This window comes from Ornithorhynchus anatinus, chromosome 21 (genome assembly GCF_004115215.2).
Source record: "Ornithorhynchus anatinus isolate Pmale09 chromosome 21, mOrnAna1.pri.v4, whole genome shotgun sequence".
NCBI lineage: Eukaryota > Metazoa > Chordata > Mammalia > Monotremata > Ornithorhynchidae > Ornithorhynchus > Ornithorhynchus anatinus.
Genome location: NC_041748.1, coordinates 15,248,043 through 15,269,351, shown reverse-complemented (window position 1 = coordinate 15,269,351; position 21,309 = coordinate 15,248,043). Strand labels below are relative to the sequence as shown.

Sequence of the window (21,309 nt, the reverse complement as noted above, 5' to 3'; positions counted from 1 at the left end):
ATTCCAGGCCAGAGGCAAGATGTGGGCCGGGGGTCCCGAGGCACTTCATTGCTTCTCCGATCCCGCCTCTACCAGTAGCCTGCTGGGTGGCCTTGGGCAAGTCACTTCACTTCTCTGGGCCTCAGTTTTCTCATCAGTGAAATGAGGATTTGATACCCGTTCTCCCTCCTACTTAAAATGTGAGCCCATAAAAAAATAACCCAAACCTCCCCGCTGAAAAACCCCCCAAAAGAGTCCTTCCCCAGTCAAGCCCTCTTTTCCCCAGCTCCCTCTCCCTTCTGCATCATCTCTATACTTGGTTCTGTGGCCTTTAGGCATTTGGTATCATCCCCACCCTCAGCCCCACAGCCCTTGTGTACATGTCTGTAAATTATTTTTTATAATGGCTGTCCCCCCTCCTTGACTGAAAGCTCGGAACATGCCTACCATCTCTGTTGTATTGTTTTCTCCCAAGTGGCTTAGTTCAGTGCTCTGCACACAGTGAGCACTCAATAAAAGATTGACTGATTAGGCATTCAGGATCCCAGGCAGCACTGGCCAGGGGAAAGAGGGGGAGAGGTGTGTGTGTGTGTTTGTGTGTGTGTATTCTGTGCTGCACAAGGCCGACAGGAGGGGTGTATTGAGTGCTTTAAGCATTAGTTGGGAAATAAGACTCTCCAAGTTCTCATTCTGACTCTTTGACACACCAGCTGATTAGATGGCCTTGGACAAGTCATTTTTGTGGTTCTTTTTGTAACCTCTGAGCTGTATTCTTGAGAATCAGGTATTCAAATGAGAATGCAGGGTCAACTCCTTGGGAAAAAAGCAGAGATTGATTAGTTTACCTAACTTGGTTTCCAGAAATGTAAATAGATTTGTCAAGCCAGATACTTTCCACCGTCTTTTCCCTTCGTTTCCATCGGTCACAGTCTCAGTCTAGCTGATGTCAGGGGTAGTAAGAGATCTTAAATAGTAATCAATGGTATGTATTGAGCGCTTACTGTGGGCAGAGCACTGTACTAAGAGTTTGGGAGAGTACAGTACAACAGAGTAGCAGCGTGGCTCAGTGGAAAAAGCACGGGCTTTGGAGTCAGAGGTCATGAGTTCGAATCCCAGCTCTGCCACTTGTCAGCTGTGTGACTGTGGGCAAGTCACTTAACTTCTCTGTGCCTCAGTTACCTCATCTGTAAAATGGGGATTAAAACTGTGAGCCCCACGTGGGACAACCCGATTCCCCTGTGTCTACCCCAGCGCTTAGAACAGTGCTCTGCACATAGTAAGCGCTTAACAAATACCAACATTATTATTATTATTAGAGTTGATAGGCATGAGCCTTGCCCTGAAGTAATTTGCAATCTTCTTTTTTTTTTTTAATGGTATGTGTTAAGCGCTTACCACGTGCCAAGCACCGTACTAAGCACTGGGGTAGATACAGGCTAATCAGATTGGAAACAGTCCATGACCCACATAGGGCTCACGGTATTAATCCCCATTTTAAAGATGAGGTTCAGAGAAATGAAGTGACTTACCCAAGGTCACCCAGCAGGCAAGTGGCAGAGTCAGGAATAGGATGCCGGTCCTCAGTATCCCAGACCTGGGCTCTTTTCACTAGGTCACATTGTAATAATAATAATACTTGTTAAGCACTTACTATGCACTGTTCTAAGTGCTGGGATAGATACAAGGTAATCAGATTGTCCCACGTGGGGCTCACAGTCTTAATCCCCTTTTTCCAGATGAGGGAACTGAGGCCCAGAGAAGCGAAGGGATTTGCCCATAGTCACACTGCTGACAAGTTGCGGAGCCGGGCTTAGAACCCACGACCTCTGACTCCCAAGCCCGGGCTCTTTCCGCTAAGTCACATTGCTTTCCAGTCTAGTAGAGGAGTTTATAATCTAGTGGACCAAGGATGAAGTGTGTTTTATTTTCTTGTTTTGATGGAAATTCCTGGATTAGCTTTATCTAATTGCTTTACAGAGCCTTAGGCCTCTGAGTTTTTGTTTGCGCAGCCGCTTTCAGCAATAAAGAGCATTTCAGTACAACACTGCCCCCCTACGCACTAAAGCCTGCGAGGGAAACTGTTCGTGGGAGGGCTAAACTCAGATTCAAATGACTAGCCATTCAATCAGTCAGTCCATCAATCTATGGTATTTACTTAGTGCTGATTTTTTAATTGTATTTCATTCATTCAATCAATCATTTATTGAGTGCTTACTGTGTGCAGAGCACTGTGCTAAGCACTTGGAAAGTACAGTCCGGCATTTGTTAAGCACTTACTATATGTCAAACACTGTGCTAAGTTTTGGGGGTGGATACAAGCTAATCGGGTTGGATGCAGTCCCTGTCCCACATGGGACTCACAGTCTCAATCCCCTTTTTCCAGATGAGGGAACTGAGGCCCATGGAAGTGAAGTGACTCGCCCAAGGTCACACAGCGGACCGGTGACGGAGTCGGGATTAGAACCCATGACCAAAGAGTACAGATCCAAGCACGTTCATTAGGGAATGCTCTTCAGACTCTGAAAGGCAGTGATGTAACCTGTGGCTTCTAGAAAGCTTGGAAATTGATTTCGGTAGCTTCAGAGAAATGTTTTTCCTCCAAGTTGCTCTACTTTCCCCGTAACTCCCAGTTCCGTGTTCTAAAGTGACAGGCCCGAACTGCTGCAGGTCAGAGTAGGAAAGTAGGTTTTTCATTCATTCAGTTGTATTTATTGAGCGCCTACTGTGTGCAGAGCACTGTAGTAAGTGCTTGGAAAGTACAGTTCGGCAACAGATAAGAGACAATCCTTGCCCAGTGATGGGCTCGGCAGAGCTAGGATTAGAACCTAGGTCCTCTGACTTCCAAGCTCATGCTTTTCCCACTAAGCCATGTTGCTTCCCCCAAGATTTATAATAAACCTGAAGGGTAACGTGGCAGAAACCCAAGTAAAGACAGCTTTAAAGAAAAGAGAGACTTAAACAAAGAAAAATGCATTTCTAATACAAGTTGGTGAGAATCAGAAGTTTGTCATTAAACCCTGAATTTGGAAAAATGATGTTTCTAGGGTTTTTTGCACACCTCAGTGGAGTTAAACTGCACTGACCAATTCAGGCAGATTTCTTCACTGTTTTTGATGATTGCATCTTCTCCTGGTTACCTGGTAATAATGGCTCATGATCTGTGCTGAATGAAGACCGTGAAAAGCATTATTATGCTATTTATTAAGCACGTCCATGTCAGACACTGGGGTGATTGCAGGATCATCAGATTGAACCCAGTCCCCCACTCACAATCTGCGAAGGAGGAGCAGTTTATCATTATGGTATTTAAGTGCTTACTAAGTGACCTGCACTGTTCTAAGTGCCGGGGTAGATCCAAGTTAATCAGTTCAGACACGGTCCCTGTCCCGCATGGGACTCGCAGTCTGAGTTTGAATCCCCATTTTACAGATGGGAAAACTGAGTTCAGGCAAATAAAGTACTTGCCTAAGGTCTCACAGCAGGCAACTGACAGGATTAGAACCCACGTCCTCTGCCTCCCAAGCCCAGGCATTTTCCACCAGCAGATATTTTACCCCTATTTTTAGATGAGAAAACTTGGCCCGGTGAGGTTGATTGCCCATTGATTGATTAAAACTGCAAAGTGGAGAGAGCCCACAGGGCAGAAATGAAGAGGGTACTGTTTATTGTTGTATTGTACTCTCCCAAGCTCTTAGCACAGTGTCCTGCATACAGTAAGAGCTCAATAAATACGACTGAATGAATGCATGAAAGCTATGGGAAGCAGGATTCTCAGGGACAGTTGGAGGGGGTAGGTGAGAAGAGGAGGAGAAGGCAAGCGGTGAAGAAAGATACAATCATTCATTCCCTTGAATTGATTGATCTGAATGCCTACTGCGGACAGAACGCTGTACTAGACACTTGGGGCGGCGCACCTGATCCCCACCCCCAAGGAGCTGCGAAGCGGGTTATATTGACGGCCCCGATGACTTGTTTTCGCCTTCCATTTCCTGGTCACCCGCCCTCTCCTGTCCCTGCCCCCTCCAACTGCCCTCCCCATTCCCCGTGGGAGAGAAGAGCCGCCCTAAGGGACGATGGCCGAGAGATGGGCGTTCTCTCCCCCTCGTCCTTATCGGGAAGGCCAGAAGGGAAAGAACAACAGCTGCTCTGTTGCGAGACTTGGGGATCGCTGGTAGAATCCCGGCATGGAACACTTCCTGAACTTTGCTTCCCCCCTCCTCCTCCTCCTCGTCCCTGGGTCGGCGGGATGGAGCTGGAAGGCTAACAGAGCGTGTCTGGGAGAGGATTAGAAAGAGGTCTTTGGAAGGGCCGGATGTGCCTTCAGGTGAACACTCCCGTTTTGTGCGGAGGAGCCACGGACGAGGCGAGATCCAAGCCGGCCCCCGGCATGCCGAACCCAAATCCCACAGACAGTTCCCTCCGGTTCCAGGTAAGAACTCACAAGAACCCGGACTGGAAATCGCACCTGTTGCTTTGAGACAGGTGTTCCGCTCCACTCCTCAATTTCCTGAAAGGGCTCACTTTGACTCCGAAGGATCTTTTTGCCCATTTTTACAGTGCTGCTAGGCTCTGGTGTTCCTGTTTACTTTGGAAGGGAGGAGTGGTGGGAGGGTCGAATCGGCATTGCCTCAGTGACGTTTAGTTGCAATAAAGTCAGAAAGGACAGCCTAACTCAATTCTTCTAAATTAAATATCCTGGTTCCGCTACTTGCCTGCTGCTGGGTGACCTAGTGGATAGAGCACAGACCTGGGAGTCAGAAGGATCTGGGTTCTAATCCCGACCCCGCCACTTGTCTGCTTGTGTGACCTTGAGGAAGTCACCTTGCTTCTTTGGGCCCCAGTTACCTCATCTGTAAAATGGGGATTAAGACTGTGAGTCCATATGGGAGATGGACTTTGTCTAACCTGATTAGCTTGTACTTACCCCAGGGTTTAGAACAGTGCCCGGCACCTAGCAATCGTATAGCGAATACCGTAAGAAATAAATGAAAAATCAGTCTCCTGGCCTCAATTCCTTCATCTGTCACATGGGGTTCCAATCCCTGTTCTCCCTTCTACATAGACTGCGAACTCCACATGGGGCCTGATGTTCTCGAATGTGCATTTGAATGTGCACCTAGTAGGCACTTAACAAATACCACAGTTATGATTATTGTTATGATGATCAGCCCAGAGCGAGGCGAATTTGGTAACCACAAGCAAAAGAGACGGGGAGCATCCCAAACCGGATCTTGCGGAAGGCCGGCGATGTGTAGAATCCGTGTTCCGGGCTTTGGGTGGGGTGCTGCAGCAGTGGGCTGAGCGACAGGCATGCTAACCCCTGGCTCAGAGCCAGACTGGAGGGGTGGGTTCCCCCCGCCCCCGTGTCAGAGGGGGCTCACCTGGCCCCTTGGTGTTTCCCAGAGCCAGAAGGGCCGGATTGGGAATACCAGGCCCAGCATGCCAAATGGCAGCTGTCTCACTTCCTGGGGGCATCACCTTACCTGCCAAATTTATCAGTAAAAGACTAAATTCGACCCTCAAAATACTACAGTAATGTAAGTAGGCTGAAGAAACCCTTTCAGGAAATGGAGAGCATAAATAGTACCAAAAAACCATCTTCCCTAGATTTTTTGAACTTTGAAAACTTTCATTTGGCCTATTAAAAGCACATCCTCTCCAAGAGGCCTTCCTCGTCTAAGCCCTCATTTCCCCTCCACCCTCTCCCTTCTGCTTCACCCTTGCACTTGGATTTGCACCCTTTATTTACGCCTCCCTCAGCCACATGGCACTTAGGTGCATAACCGTCATTTATTTGTAGTAACGTCTAGCTCCCCCCTAGACTATAAGCTCATTAGGGACAGGGAACGTATCTGCCGATTGTGTTGTGTTGTATTCTCCCAAGCGTTTAGTCCAGTGCTCTGCACATAGTAAGATCTCAATAAATACGATTGGTTGACTGATTTGGCTCGTAGCTCTTCAGGGCTGGCAGGGCCCCGGCTTTATGCTGGGAAGCAGCGGGGCTTAGTGGGAAGAGCACAGGTCTGGGTCTCTGGAGTCTCAGATTCTCGTTCCAACTTTGCCACCGGCCTGCTGGGTGACTTTGGGCAGGCTGCATAGCCTCTCTGGGCCTCAGTTTCCTCTTCTGTAAAATGGGGGATCTCTACTTGAGAAGCAGCGTGGCTCAGTGGAAAGAGCACGGGCTTTGGAGTCAGGGCTCATGAGTTCGAATCCCAGCTCTGCCACTTGTCGGCTGTGTGACTGTGGGCAAGTCACTTAACTTCTCTGTGCCTCAGTTCCCTCATCTGTAAAATGGGGATTAAGACTGTGAGCCCCACGTGGGACAACCTGATTCCCCTATGTCTACCCCAGCGCTTAGAACAGTGCTCGGCACATAGTAAGCGCTTAACAAATACCAATATTATTATTATTATTATTATTATTACTTTCCCTGCTGCTTAGATTGTGAGCCTTGAGGGGAGCAGGGCCAGTGTCTGGTCTGATTAGCTCCTTATGTAACACACAACTTAGCACAGCACAGAATAAGCCGCCAATACTGTGTGCAGGGAACTATGCTGAGTGTTTAGAGGTGGTAGACCTGGTCCCTGCCCACAGTGAGCTTTCAATCTACATGGGGAGACAAACATTTCAGTAGATGAGGAGTAGAGATTAGTAGAGTGTTGAGCTGGGGTGAGTATCGAGTTGCTTAAGGGGTACACAGCCAAATTCATAGTCACTGTGAGGTTGGGGGGGGATAGGGGAACCGAAGAGTGTAATCTGGGAAAGGATCTTGGAGGAGATGGGATTTTTCAAAGGGTTTTGAAGGCAGAGAGGTATGAAGAGGTAGGAAATTCCAGGCCCGAGGGAAAACGTGGGCATGGGGTTGATGGCGGGATAGACAAGATTGAGGTTCACTGAGTGGGTTGGCTTCAGAGGAGCAAAGTGTGCGGGCCGCACTGTGGTAGGAAATCAGTAAGGTAAGGGAGGGAGGGGGACAGGTGATCAACTGCATGAACGTCCAATGATGAGGGGTGTCCGAGGAGGAGGAGAGCAACCATTGGAGATTTTTCAGAAAAATGACCCAGGCAGCAGAGTGAAGTATGCGTGCCATAAAGGATAGAGCCCGGGCCTGGGAGTCGGAAGGTCATGGGTTCTAATCCTGGCTCCGCCACTTGCCTGCTCTGTGACCTTGGGCAAGTCACTTCACTTCTCTGGGCCTCAGTTACTTCATCTCTAAAATGGGGATTGAGACTGCAAACCCCACGTAGGACAAGGACTGTGCCCAAACCGGTTTGCGCGTATCCACCACAAGCCTTAGTATAATACCTGGCACACAGTAAATGCTTAACAAATACCAAAATTATTATTAAGTATGGACTGGAGTGGAGGAGAGTCAGGGAGCAGAGAGGCCAGCGAGGAGGCCGATGCAGTAATCAAGTGGGATATGCATTCATTCAGTTATATTTATTGAGCACTTACCGTGTGCAGAGCGTTCTACTAAGTGCTTGAGAAAGTACAGGAGAACGATAAATAGAGATATTCCCTACCCACAACAAGCTTGCAGTCTCGAGGGGAAGCAGTGTGGTTCAGTGGAAGGAGCACGGGCTTTGGAGTCAGAGGTCATGGGTTTGTATCCCAGCTCAGCCACTTGTCAGCTGTGTGACTTTGGGCAAGTCACTTAACTTCTCGGTGCCTCAGTTACCTCATCTGTAAAATGGGGATTAAGACTGTGAGCCCCACGTGGGACAACCTGATTCCCTTGTGTCTACTCCAGCGCTTAGAACAGTGCTCTGCACATAGTAAGTGCTTAACAAATACCAACATTATTAAGTTAGACCTTAATATAAATAAACAAATGACAGATATGTACGTAAGGGCTGTGGTGCCGGGAGGGGGGATGAATAAAGGGAGCAGATTGGATAAGTGGTAGAATTAAAGTGGTGACAGTTTGGACGGAGAGGAAAGGGCCGATTTTAGTGACGTTGTGATGGTTGAACCGACAGGATCTGGTGACAGATCGGACGTTTGGGCTGAGTGAGAGAGATATGTCAAGGCTATCGCCAAGGTTACAGGCGTCTGAATCAGGGCGGACAGTACTCGCTACTGTCATTGCTGTTAAGCCTTATAATGTCTTTTCTCGTAGCCTTCTAAGTGATTCCCAGCTCCTAACACATTGATGATCAATAAATGTCTATCTACCCCTAGTCATCCTGCACCGCATGGAAAACATTGCAATTTGGTCACCTCTATTCAATATGAGCCACCTCGAAATGGAAGAAGAGGTCAACTTTTACCCTGAGGAATCTTAGCCGGCAGGCTATGATGCCCAGATCCTGTAATTGTGGTATCTGTTAAGTGCTCACTATGTGCCAGGCCCTGCACTTACGGTACTGGGGTAGATACAAGCTAATCGGGTCCTACATGGAGCTCAGAGTCTAAGTAGGAAGGAGAGCAGGGATTGAATCACCATTTTGCAGATGAGGGAACAGTGAAGTGACTTGACCAGTCACACAGCAGGCAAGTGGCAGAGCCGGGAGTAGAACCAAGGACCTCCGGCTCCCAGGCCCATGCTCTTTCCACTAGGCCCCCCTGTTTCCCATCTTTCCCTTCTGTTTTGTACACTGGTGTTGCTAAGTGTCTCAGGAAATAAGTGGAGAATACTGGAGTCACCTTTAATATAGCATTGGGCGATCTGGCCTGACCCGTTTGATTTCTTCACCTCTGTGGTAGACCAGAATGATTTACTTTTGCCAGAAGCCATTTTTTGGGACGCTCCAGGCAGGTTAAAAGCAAAGCAGCATGTTCTAGTGGAAAGAGCCCAGAACTGGGAGCCTGAGGACCTGGGTTCTAATACCAACTCCTCCACTTCTCTGCTGTGTGACTGTGGGCAAGTCACTTCATTTTTCTCTACCTCAGTTCCCTCGTCTGCAAAATGGGGATTTCATTACCCGTCCTCCCTCCAAATTAGACCGTGAGCCCCATGTGGGACCCGACAATCTTGTATTTATCCCAGCCCTTTGGACAGTGCTCGGCCCACAAAGAGCACTTTATAAATAGCACGACTATTGTTATTATAAAATGTAACTCGGACTAAACGCTTTCAGACCTAGGAAGCGCAGCATCGTGACCCTGCGGCAGGAGCAAGTGGGCTTACGGGGATCCCGGACCACCCGGGGGGAAGGGGAAGGCAGTGGCTGCTGCTATCTGGGGCAAGTGGATTGGGGCTTGATTTTCTCTTCCTCAGGAATCCGTTCCGCCCCAGCGTACCTGGGGCCGGGTGAATTCCTGGAAGCAGCCATGCGTCCCGTAGACCAAAAGGAATGGTTGTTGCCCTGGGCATCCTCACAATAGCACCGTGGAGTTGGACTCTGTCATGGGGATCTCAGAACTATTCTGTTCGACGAACACAAGCCACCCTCGTGTGCCTTTTTTTTTTTTTTAAGAAAAAAACAAACGGTATGTGTTAAGCGCTTATTTTCTGCCAGGCACTGTAGTAAGCACTGGGGTCGATTGTTGTATGGTACTTTCCCAAGTGCTTAGTACAGTGCTCTGCACACAGTAAGTGCTCAATAAATACGTCAATGAGTGAATACAAGATTATCAGGTTGGTTAATGTCCAGGGGCTCACAGTTTTAATCCCCATTTTTCAGATGAGGGAACTGAGGACAGAGAAGTGAAGTGACTTGCTCAAGGTCACACAGCAAGTAAGTGGCAGAGTTACGATTAGAACCCAGGTCCTTTGATTCTCAGGCTTGGGGTCTTTTCACTAGACAACACTGATTCAGTAATTCTGGGCAGGAGAGATGTCACAATCTTTCTTGGGCCTGGTTTCTGTAAGGCAAGAATGGGGGTCCATGCCCCAGGAAGCCTCCTTAAAACCTTTTTCGACATGGACTGATCCATCTGTACAGTTAAAGAGGAAGTCAGCAGTCCCAGCCAGGGGACAACTCTCCCTGAATCCCAAGAACCATTACTGAAGGCGGGCCCTGGCTAGAAAAGAGAGTCTCCGACCAGTGGTTTTGTGGCGATGCTTTCTCGATCAAAGCCAAGTCCCCCAAAGACCATGGCCGGGGAGACCCGGGGTCTCATTTCCGAGGGGGAAAAGTGGCTCCTTAACCTCCAGATTCTCTCTTGGCAGCTCTTCTGGGGATTTCCAGTTCCACTTCCAATTACTAGAAGCCAGGGCTTCCCCTTCCTTTCAGGGTCACACCTGGAGCATTTCCAGTCCTCTACCAGTCTCGACTATGGGAGGGAAAGTCAAGCAGAGACATACCCATTCCATTCCTAACTTGGGCAGTGGCTAGCGAGTGGAAGGCAATCTGCTACAAGTCCAAACTCCCCCGTGCTGGCGGCAGCGACACGGGAGAAAGTCGAGGGTGGAGACTCAGGTTTACTGGGCAGAAGGAGGCGACGGTAAACCGCTTCCAGATTTTGACCAAGAAAATTCTACAGATCCGCTATCAGAACGTTTGCGGACGGAGGTGGGACGTTCTGGGAGAGATGTGTCCGTGGCGTCGCTCTGGGTCGGACACGACAGCCAGTAGTGAACCTTCCCTCTGTCAGCCGGGACTTACCTCGTTATTATCAACGAGCGATCAGTCTATCAATGGTCTTTATTGAGCACTTACTCTGCGGAGTGCTGGATTAAGCGCTTGGAAAGGACAATACAGCTGAGTCGGGAGACACATCCTCCGTCTGTAACTCTGTCGTGGGCAGGGAATGTTTTTTGCTGTATTGTACTCTCCCAAACGCTTAGCACAGTAAGCGCTCAAGAAATACGATTGAATGAATGAATTCTCTGCCCACTTTGAGCATATAGTCTAGATGAAAAAATAATACATTATATATAATATTATTGTACACTAGAGCTTAATAATGAGAAAAATAGTTGGCTTTTATGGTATTTAAGAGCTTTGTGGGTCAAACAGTGCTCTAAGCACTGAGATAGATACAAGTTAATCAGGTTGGACACAGTCCTGACCCAGGTAAGGCTCCCAGTCTTAAGTAGAAGAGAGTCCAGAGTTTGAATCCCCATTTTACAGCTGGGGAAACAGAGGCCCAGTGAAGTGACTTGCCCGAGGTCCCACAGCAGGTAAGTGCAGAGCCCTGACAAGAACCCAAGTCCTTGGACTCCCTGGCACAGGGGCCGCTGCTTCTCATCCGGTCCACAGGGTTTCTGCCTCACTCCTTTGGCCAAATTATTATTATTGTTATTGTTATTATATTTAAGTTCTTACAAGTGCTTTAGGGGGGGTAGAACAAAGGGAGTGAGTCAAGGTGATGTGGAGGAAAAGAGTGGCTTAGTCTGGGAAGGCCTCTTGGAGGAGGTGAGCTTTCAGTAGGGATTTGAAAGGGGGAAGTGTGATTGTTTGGCAGATTTGAGTAGGGAGGCCATCCCAGGCCAGAGGTAGGACGTGGGCCGGGAGTCAGCGGCAGAGAGGGCGAGAACGAGGGCCCGTGAGAATGTTGGTGTCATGAGCTCCTCTTCTCCCTCTACTCCCTCTACCACCCCCCTCCACCTCTCCGCAGCTAAACCCTCTTTTCCCCCTTTCCCTCTGCTCCTCCCCCTCTCCCTTCCCATCCCCTCAGCACTGTACTCGTCCGCTCAACTGTATATATTTCCATTACCCTATTTATTTTGTTAATGAAATGTACATCGCCTTGATTCTATTTAGTTGCCATTGTTTTTACGAGATGTTCTTCCCCTTGACTCTATTTATCGCCATTGTTCTCGTCTGTCCGTCTCCCCCGATTAGACCGTAAGCCCGTCAAACGGCAGGGACTGTCTGTATCTGTTGCCGACTTGTTCATTCCAAGCGCTTAGTACAGTGCTCTGCACATAGTAAGCGCTCAATAAATACTATTGAATGAATGAATGAATAGTGCCAGAGGAACAGAGTGTGTGGGCTGGGCTGTAGAAGAAGAGAAGGGAGGTGAGGTAAAAGGCAAGGTGATGGGGCTGCCCACAAGCCCCTCACAGCCTAGAGAGGGAGAGAGACATTAAAATAAATTTCAGATAGGGGAAATGGCAGAGATTTGGTGACTGTAAGCTCTTTGTGGGTGGTAGAAGATCAGAGAGGTAAGGTAGGTGGTGAGGAGCTCGTGGAATGTTTAAAGTCAATGGTAAATTCACTTCTGTTTGATACGGAGGTGGAAGGGCAATTGCTGGAGGTTCTTGAGGAATGGAGAGGCATAGTCTGAGCAGGTTTTTTTTGTTCAGTAAAATAATCCAGGCAGCAGGGTGAAGTAAGCCCTGAAGAGGTGAGAGATAGGAAGCAGGGAGGTCAGTAGGGAAACTGATGCTGTAGTCAAGGCAGGATATGATCAGTGTGATAGCAGTTTGGACAGAGAGGAAGGGGCGGATGGTAGATGTGTCGTGAAGACAGAACTGACAGGATTTGGTAGCAGGCTGAATTATGAGGGCTTTTGATGAGAGAAATGAGTCCAGAATAACTCCAAGATGATGAACCTGTGAGACAGGGAGGATGGCGTTGCTGTCTACAGTGTTAGGCAAGTCAGTGGAAGGGCCAGATTTGGATGGGAAAATGAGAAGTTCTGTTTTGGATGTATTAAATTTGGGCTGTCCAGGGGAAATCCAAGAAGAGAGGAAAGGAGACAGGATAAAAGGTGAGACTGCAGAGGAGAGAGGTAATAATAAGCATAATAATTGTGATATTTGTTAAGCGCTTACCTTGTGTCATACACTGTACTAAGCACTGGTGTGGATAATAATGATAATGTTGGTATTTGTTAAATGCTTACTGTGTACCAAGCACTCTTCTAAGCGCTGGGGTAGACACAAGGTAATCAGGTTGTCCCACATGGGGCTCACAGTTTAATCCCCATTTTACAGATGAGGTAACTGAGGCACAGAGAAGTGAAGTGACTTCCCCAAAGACTCACAGCTGACAAGTGGCGGAGCCAGGATTAGAATCCATGACCTCTAACTCCCAAGCCCCTGCTCTTTTCACTATGCCATGCTGTTGATACAAGTGACTTGCCCAAGGTCACACACAAGATGAGCGGCAGACGGGGTTTAGAACCCACAACCTTCTAACTCCCAAGCCCAGGCTCTTGCCACTAGGCCATGCTGCTTCCCGAATGTCACCGACTGGACCCAGTTTGGGTGTGGAGGAGGGACTGACTCCATTTCCAGCAGCCCACAGGGACCACTGGGTTTTTCCAGATGTACCCCGACTATGTGGCATCCCCTCCCTGGCCCACAGGAGGGTTGGGGGGCCAGCTACCCCTCCCAGATTAAGCTCATTCCACCCCATAATTGCCCTAAAAGTCTCCTGCCAATCAGAGCAGTAGTTGACAATAGATTGTAAGTTATCTAGGCTGTAAGCTCACCATGGGCAGGGAACGTGTCTACAAATTCCATCTACTCGTACATTCCCAAGCGCTTAATTCAGTTCTCTGCACAAAATAAAGGCTCAATAAATATCAATGATTGATTGGTAAGGAGAAATGAAGAAATGAGATTTTCAGACCCAGCACTTTTGGGAAGCCACATCGCTCCTTATCACATTTCCTTCTTCCTGTGCGGCAGTGGAAGTGACTTTATCTCTGGAACACCAGACAAGTCTTAAAAACGGGGCCGAAATGCTGACAGCACAGGTCAGTAGGTCGGCTTTTTTTGGGCAGAACACCAGAAACATCATCCATGGTAATTATTGAGTGCTTACTTTTTTTTAATGGTGTTCATTAAGCGCCTATTTTGTGCCAGCCACTGAACTAAGTGCTGGGGTATGTCCGAGCTAATCAGGTTGGACATAATCCCTTCCCACGGGGGCTCACAGTCTTAATCCCCAGTTTACAGAGGAGGGAACTGAGTCCCAGAGAGGTGAACTGACTTGCCCAAAGTCACACAGCAGATGAGTGGTGGTCAGCACTAGAACCCAGGTCCTCTGGTTTCTCCGCTGTACCGCTTGCAGAGCACTGTACTGAGCACTTGGGAGAAGACAATATAGAAGAGTTGGTAGATACATTCCCTGTCCACAGTGAGCTTAGAGGGGGAAACAGATATTAAAATAAGCCCCCAGGACTTCATCAAGTGGAAGGCAATTATTCCTAACGTACTCAGTTGTCTCACTAGAGGATCAGTTTATCAAGTAGGGCTTTTGATTTACTGATAGTTCTTGTAACGATGCCGGAAAGACCCTCACCATTACAAGCGGCCAACCGGCCCCCTCCTGCCCATGAGGGAGGGGCATTTTCATCCAGCTTGGCCCAGCCGGACTGCATCTTGTTGAATCCAACAAAAAAATTAAGTCTCAGCAACACGGCATAAATGATTTCTATTGCCATGTTAATACATATCCGTTTGGTTGAGGGCAGACCTAGTCTGTGGCCCTAAAAGCGGGCTCACCCTCATCCCCAAAAGGTGGGAGAGGGGGCTAGTTATAGTCTGGGGTGGGTGTCGTGTTTCTTCACCCCAAAAACAGGCTCCAATTAAGTGCGGCCCCAGTTTTTATAAGGTGTGACCGAATTGGCAACGGGGGAAGAGTGTGGCCGAAGCTCGATTTAGGAAACAAGGATAGATTGATACAAAATGGAGAATGAAAACAAGATGGAGTAAGGCCGGTTAAGAGTTGGTTTCCATGGAGTGTGCAGGACCCAACCACGCTTACTGGAAAGTACAACATATTCGGCAACAGAGACGATCCCAACAACGGGCTCACAGTCTAGAATAGGGGAGATATACAATGAAATAAAAAATAAGTAGACAGGCATCCATGGTGTCAATATAAATAGAATTATAGATATATACACATCATTAATAAAATAGAATAATAAAATAACTGTGTGACTTCCCCAAGGTCACACAACAGATAGTGGTGGAGTCGGAATTAGAGCTCTGGTCTTTCTTACTTCCAGGATCGTGCTCTATCCACTGGGTCGTGCTGCTGCACTGTACTAAGGGGAGAAGTACAGTACAACAGAGTTGGAAGGCATGTTCTTTGCCCACAGGAAGCTTACAGTTTAGAGACTATTACCATTATTATATTTGATAAACGTTCACTGTCGAGCAGTGTTTTAAGCAGTGGAGTTAATCAGATTGGAAACCGTCCCTTTTCCACAGGGAGCTCGCAGTCTTAGTAGGAGTAACGAATCCCCGTTTTACAGATGAGGAAACCAAGTCCCAGAAAAGTGAAGCGACTCATCTGGAGTCACACAGCAGACAAGTGGTAGAACCAGGATTATAACGCAGGTCCTCGGGCTCCCGGGCCCGGCCCCTTTCCGCTTAGGTCACGCAGTTCCTCGGAGACTTCAGAAGACCAAAGGTAATTGGAACACTCCATCTGGTCTCATGGATTCGGTGGTGTTCAGATCTGAGACCTGGGTCTCTGTGGCCCCTGAAAACATTTAAAAGTCTCCTCTCCAGCCTGTTGAGATTAAAGTTTAGCTTTTGGCTGGCTGTTAATGACTTACTTAGGATTTTCCATTTCCACGTCTTCTGACCTTGATCTGACCGCAGTGGTGTAACTAAGGCTTTTTTGTGCCCGGGGCAAATTTTCATGCACTGAGAGCTGGTGGGGCCTGGGGTGTTGGAGATAGAGAGAATGGGGGGGATTTGGGGGGTGGGGGAGTGGAGGGAGGGGTTGGGAGTGGTAATGGGAGGAAGGTGTGGGAAATGGCCAGGGAAGTGAACTTTCTATCCACCTTGGCTGCCTCACCTCTATCCTGCCCCATCCATTTTTTTTTCTTCGTTTTTATGGTATTTAAGTGCTCACTATGTGCCAGACATTGTACTGAGCGCTGGGGTAGATACAATACAGTGTTCTGCACACAGTAAGAGCTCAATAAATATGATTGAATGAGTGAGGGAATGAAATACCTTCATCAGTACAATATAATAGAGTTTGGTAGACATGATCCCTGCCCATAAAGAGCTGATAATCTAGAGGGGGAGGCAGAGGAAATAAATTAGAGATAGGGGAAATGGCAGATTGTAAGGCTACAGACCTAAGAACTGTGAGGCTGAGGGTAGGGTGAATATCAAGTGCTTAACAGGTTCCAATCTGAGGAAATAATGCCAAATGATGCCAGGGAGGGCAGGTAGGGGAAATGCGATATCTAATAAAAGACAAAGAGGCAGCCCGGCCTGGTGGAAAGAGCCCAGGATGCAGAGTCAGGAGACCCCAGTTCCAACCCCAGCTAGGCCACAGGTCTGCTGTCTAACCTTGGGCAGGTCACTTAACTTCTCTGTACCTCAATTTCCTCATCTGTGAAAGGGAATGAGACACCCGTCGTCCCCCCCCCGCCCCACCCACCCTCTTAGACCGGAAGCCTCGGGTGGGACGGGGACCGTATCCGACCTGATTCTTGATTTAGTTACTTAGGGTATTTGTTAAATGCTTACTCTGTGTCGAGCACTGTTCTAAGCACTGGGGCAAATGCAAGATAATCAGGTCGAACACAGTCCCTGCCCCACGTGGGACTCACAGTCTGAGTAGGAGGGAGAACAGGTTTTGAATCTCCAATTTATTGATGAGTTTCATAGTTTCCTCATCTGTGAAAGTGACTTCTCTGAGAGTAACAAATAAATGGTTACTCACTGCACCTAGGTCTCCGTCTGTCTCGCCACCAACCCCTCTCCTACTCCCTCCCTCTGACCCCAAACTCCCTATCCCTACTTGAGCGGCCACCACAATCCCCACCTTATTAAAATCTCCTCTCCTCCAAGAGGCCTTCCCAGATTTAGCCCTCATTTCTCTGACTCCCCTTCCCTTCGGCGTCACCTATTCATTTGAACTTGTAATCCGTCGGTTAGTCAGTTGTACTTATTGAGCGCTTACTGGCTGCAGAGCTTGGGAGAGGACGATATAACAATAAACAGCCACATTCTGTGCCCACAGCGAGCTTATAGTCTAGTGGACTGTACCCTTTAAGCACTTGATAATGCTAAATCCCACTATTCTGCATTTCCTAAACTCTGCCTTTAAGCAGTGGAAGTCAGCTGGGCTGGGTGGCCCAGGTCTGTATCCTGCCGAAGAACCTTCGCCTGAGGCCTGTGGGTGAGGAGCGTCATTGGCAGGGTGGGCTCAGTGAATACAGCAGGGGCCTTGGAGTCAGAGGACCTGCGTTCTAATTTCGGCTCCATCACTCATCTCCTGTGGGACCTGGGGCAAGTAATTATAATTACAATAACAATTATGGTTCTTGTTAAGTGCTTACTATGTGCCAAGCACTGTTCTACGCACTGAGGTAGAAACAAGTTAATTAGGTTGGGTACAGTCCCTGTTCCACAAAGAACTCAAACTCTCAATCCCCATTTTACAGATGAGGGAACTGAGGCCTAGAGAAGTGAAGTGACTTGCCCAAGGTCACAGCAGACATGTGGCAGAGCCTGGATTAGGACCCATGACCTCGTGACTCCCAGGCCTGTGCTCTATCCACTAAGCCACTTTACTTCTCTGGACCTTAGTTTCCCTCATTTGGAGATTGAACATGAGTTCCATATGGGACATGGACCGGATCTAGACTGATTAGCTTTTTGAACCCTGATTAGCTAACCCCAGCTCTTAGAACAGTGCCTGGCACAAAGTAAGTACTTAACAAATACCATTTTTAAAAAAAAGAAGCAACAGCACAGTGAGTGGTAGAATCGGGCGGGAGGATGGGAGTGGCAGGGAATGGGCCAGAACAGAAAGAGACCCTGATGGGGAAGAGAACTCTATGGGGAGGCGGTGAAGAAAGGAGAGGAGAAAAAGAGAAAGAAACAGAAAAGGGCTGATAAAGGGGAATAATAATAATAATAATGTGTGGTATTGGTTAAGCACTTACTATGTGCCTGGCACTGAACTAAGCACTGATCCAGAAGCTCAAGAACCCGGGGCTTTTTCGACAGATCAAAGTCGAAGAACCTCGAGAATAAAATTAGATGGCCTGCTAGCCTGGAATTTCCCAGGTTGCCTCCTGCAGAGGAAGTCCCCGTTAACAGTGGTCTTCTTGTCTAGCCCTTTGGAGGGCCAATGATAATAATAATTATAATTACGACATTCGTTAAGCACCTACTATTTGCCAGGCACTGTACTTAGTGCTGAGGTGGACCCAAGCAAATCAGGTTGGGCAGAGTCCCCGCCAGTCAAGGAGCAGCGTGGCTCACTGGAAAGAGCACGGGCTTTGGAGTCAGAGGTCATGGGTTCAAACCCCGGCTCTGCCACTTGCCAGCTGTGTGACTTTGGGCAAGTCACTTAACTTCTCGGTGCCTCAGTTCCCTCATCTGTAAAATGGGGATTAAGACTGTGAGCCCCACGTGGGACAACCTGATTCCCCTGTGTCTACCCCAGCGCTTAGAACAGTGCTTGGCACATAGTAAGCGCTTAACAAATACCAACATTATTATTATTATTACTTCTCTATCTTCTGGTTGAATTGTCTTCCTGTCACTCCCTGCAGCCTTTTTCTCTCTGTCTCTCTGTCTCCCATTCACACCCCTTCCCCAGCATCCACCTTTTCCTTCCCAGTAGCTCCCAGTGAGCAACTGCTCGGTTGCCCTTCTCCCTGATAACTCCGTGGTGCATTTATCCGCGACGAGCAGCGGCCTCGGCCCCAGCCGCCCCCAGGTCTGGGCGGAAAGTCGGGAGCCGAGGCCGACTGACCCTTAGAGCGTGGGCAAAGCAGAGGCGGTGGCGGCGGTGGCCCCCCATCCCACCCTGCGAGTAAGCTTCCTGTTGTCCCAAAGCTGGAAAGATCCACAGGGAGAATGCCGGATTCAGTGGACGGTGCGGAGCTACGATCTCGCCCGATCTCGCCCTCGGGAGGGGAAAGGCCAAGCTGCATCAGTAAATCAGTCAGTCCCGGGGTAGCGGCTAGAGCACCGGTCTGGGTGTCGAAAGGTCATGGATTCTAATGCCGGCTCAACCACTTAACTGCTCTCTGGCCTGGGGCAAGTCACTTCACTTCTCTAGGCCTCAGTTACCTCATCTTTACAATAGGAATTGAGACTGTGAGCCCCATGTGGGCAGGGACCGTGCCCAACCCGTTATGCTTGGATCCACCCCAGCGCTTAGTATAGTGTCTGGCACATAGTAAAGTCTTAAAAGATACTGCATTTCTTATTAGAGTGCTTCCTGTGTGCCAAACACCAGACTAAGCGCTGGGGAGAGTAGAACACATTCCCTGCCCACAACGAACGTACAGTCTAGAGGGGGAGACAAACTTTATTAATCATTCAACTAGTGGTATTTATTGAGCACTTACTCTGTGCAGAGCACTGTTCTAAGCACTTGGGAGAGTACAAGCGCTCTTGTCCCAAGCTCTTGGGAGAGAGAAGCAGCATGACTTAGTGGCAAGAGCCCGGGCTTGGGAGTCAGAGGACATGGGTTCTAATCCCGGATCCGCCACTTATCTGCTGCGTGGCCTTGGGCCACTTCACTTCTCTGTGCCTCAGTTACTTCATCTTTAAAATGGGGATTAAGATTGTGAATCCCAAGTGGGACAACCTGATTACCTTGTGTCTACCTCAGTGCTTAGAACAGTGCTTGGCACCTAGTAAGCTCTTAACAAATACCGTAATTATTATTATTACAATACAACAGAATTAGCTGACACCTTCCTTGCTCTTAATGAGCTTACATCTAGAGGGGGAGTTAGGCATTTATATGAATAAATAAGTAATTTATAATAAATAATTTCAAGATAATTGAGTAGAGGTGAATAATCTTTCATTGTTCCCTCATCCCACCTCTTTCTCTCTCTCTCTCTCTCTCTCTCTCTCTCTCTCTCTGTGTCTCTGCCTCCTCCTCCACCCGCAGGCGAATGAGGTGACGGACAGCGCTTACATGGGATCTGAGAGCACCTACAGCGAATGTGAAACCTTCACCGACGAGGATACGGGCACCCTAGTGCATCCTGAGATGCACAACGAGGTGGAAACGGACAGCGCCATCGACTCGGCTGTGCACTCTGAGATCGCCGACGCGGCCGAGGAGCCAGAGAATGGATCGTCGCCACTCACCCCTGGAACGTACGTACCACCGGACGGCCTTCGCCGGCTCCCCCAGACGATCGCCCGTCGACGCCACAGACGTCCACTTCTCTGGGGCGAGGAGTTCGGTCCCTTTATCGGTAGGCCGAGCGCTGAGCGCTGTATCAAGTGCCTGAGGGAGGATGCCAGGGCAGGTTGCGAGTAGGAACCCTCTGGGTGCTTAACGGTCAAATCGGGGAGACGGACAGAACTTCTTTACAGACAGAGAAAGACGAAGAAAGGCCTGGACTGAGCAGGAGGCGGTCCGAACGCATCAGAATGAAACAGAGTGAAAAATCGAAAACGGGCTGGATTGGGTGCTGGCCAGGACTGCACAGGGCAAAGGGAACAGCCGCTTGGAAAATTCAGTCAATCAATCAGGGACATTTATTGAGCACCTCTTAGCTCCTTGGCACTGGGCTAAGCGCTTGGGAAAGCACAGTAATGGCGAGACCAACATTCCCTGCATTCAAGCTGCTTACAGTCAAATGGGAGCCACAGACAAAAGCAAAGTGAGAATCGGGGTGGCCTACTGGATAGAGCACAGGCCGGGGAGTCACAAGTACCAGGGTTTTAATCCCAGCTCCACCACTTGTCCGCTCTGAGACCTCGGGCAAATCACTTCACTTCTCTGGGCTTCGGTTCCCTCATGGGAATCTTAATGGGGATTAAGACTGTGATCCCCATGTGAGACAAGGTCCAAACTGATTACTTTGTATCCACCCCAGTCCTTAGCACAGTCCCTGGCACAAAGTAAGCCTATAATAAATGCCATAAAAAAAAAACTTACAGAGAAAGAGTAGATATGTAACAGGAAGCTGTGAAGACACATCAAACACAGACTCTCTCTATGGTCTTTATGGATAGGGAATGTGTCTACCAACTCTTGTTTTGAACTCTCAAGTGCTTAGTCCAGTGCTGTGCACACAGTAAGTGCTCAGTAAATACCATTGGTGGATTGAATGCCTTTTCCCCTAACCTGGCAAACAGTGCCCGACATTCTAAGTTGAGGGAATTTGCTGGAAGTTGGATTCCTTCTTTCGGCTTGATAGAATGGAAGAATCATCAGGTTGAGTTCCTGAAGGCCGAGAGCTTGTGCCTTCCTCCTCATTGGCCTGGGAGTTTCCCTGATTGACAGCTGCTGCCTAGTGGGGGAGGTGGTCCTGGGGTCCGTGCTGTCTCCTCTCCCCGCTCACACCCTCCGGCCGACCCGCCACCCAGTGTGAGAGGAAGTAAGCCATTATAATAAGAAGAATTGTGGTGTTTGTCAAAGCTTAACTATGCATCGAGCACTGTACTAAGCCCTGGGATAGATACAAGTTCATCAGGTCCCACCTGGGGTATACAGTCCAAATAGGAGGGAGAACCGGTTTTGG

General features: G+C 48.6%; 1 protein-coding gene across 5 annotated transcripts in view; it reads left to right on the top strand.

The window, feature by feature from the left end:
* The window catches only part of RAB11FIP3 (RAB11 family interacting protein 3), a 119,400-nt gene that overhangs the window by 62,705 nt on the left and 35,386 nt on the right, over window positions 1-21,309 (top strand). For 4 of the 5 annotated variants that reach the window (XM_029048936.2, XM_029048935.2, XM_029048938.2 and 1 more), the window contains exon 4: window positions 19,722-19,933. In XM_029048936.2, the coding sequence (XP_028904769.2) occupies window positions 19,722-19,933 (212 nt within the window). Of the gene's footprint in view, window positions 1-4,173; window positions 4,409-19,721; window positions 19,934-21,309 lie in introns of those variants that run through there. The other variant, XM_029048939.2, reaches the window with a different exon arrangement.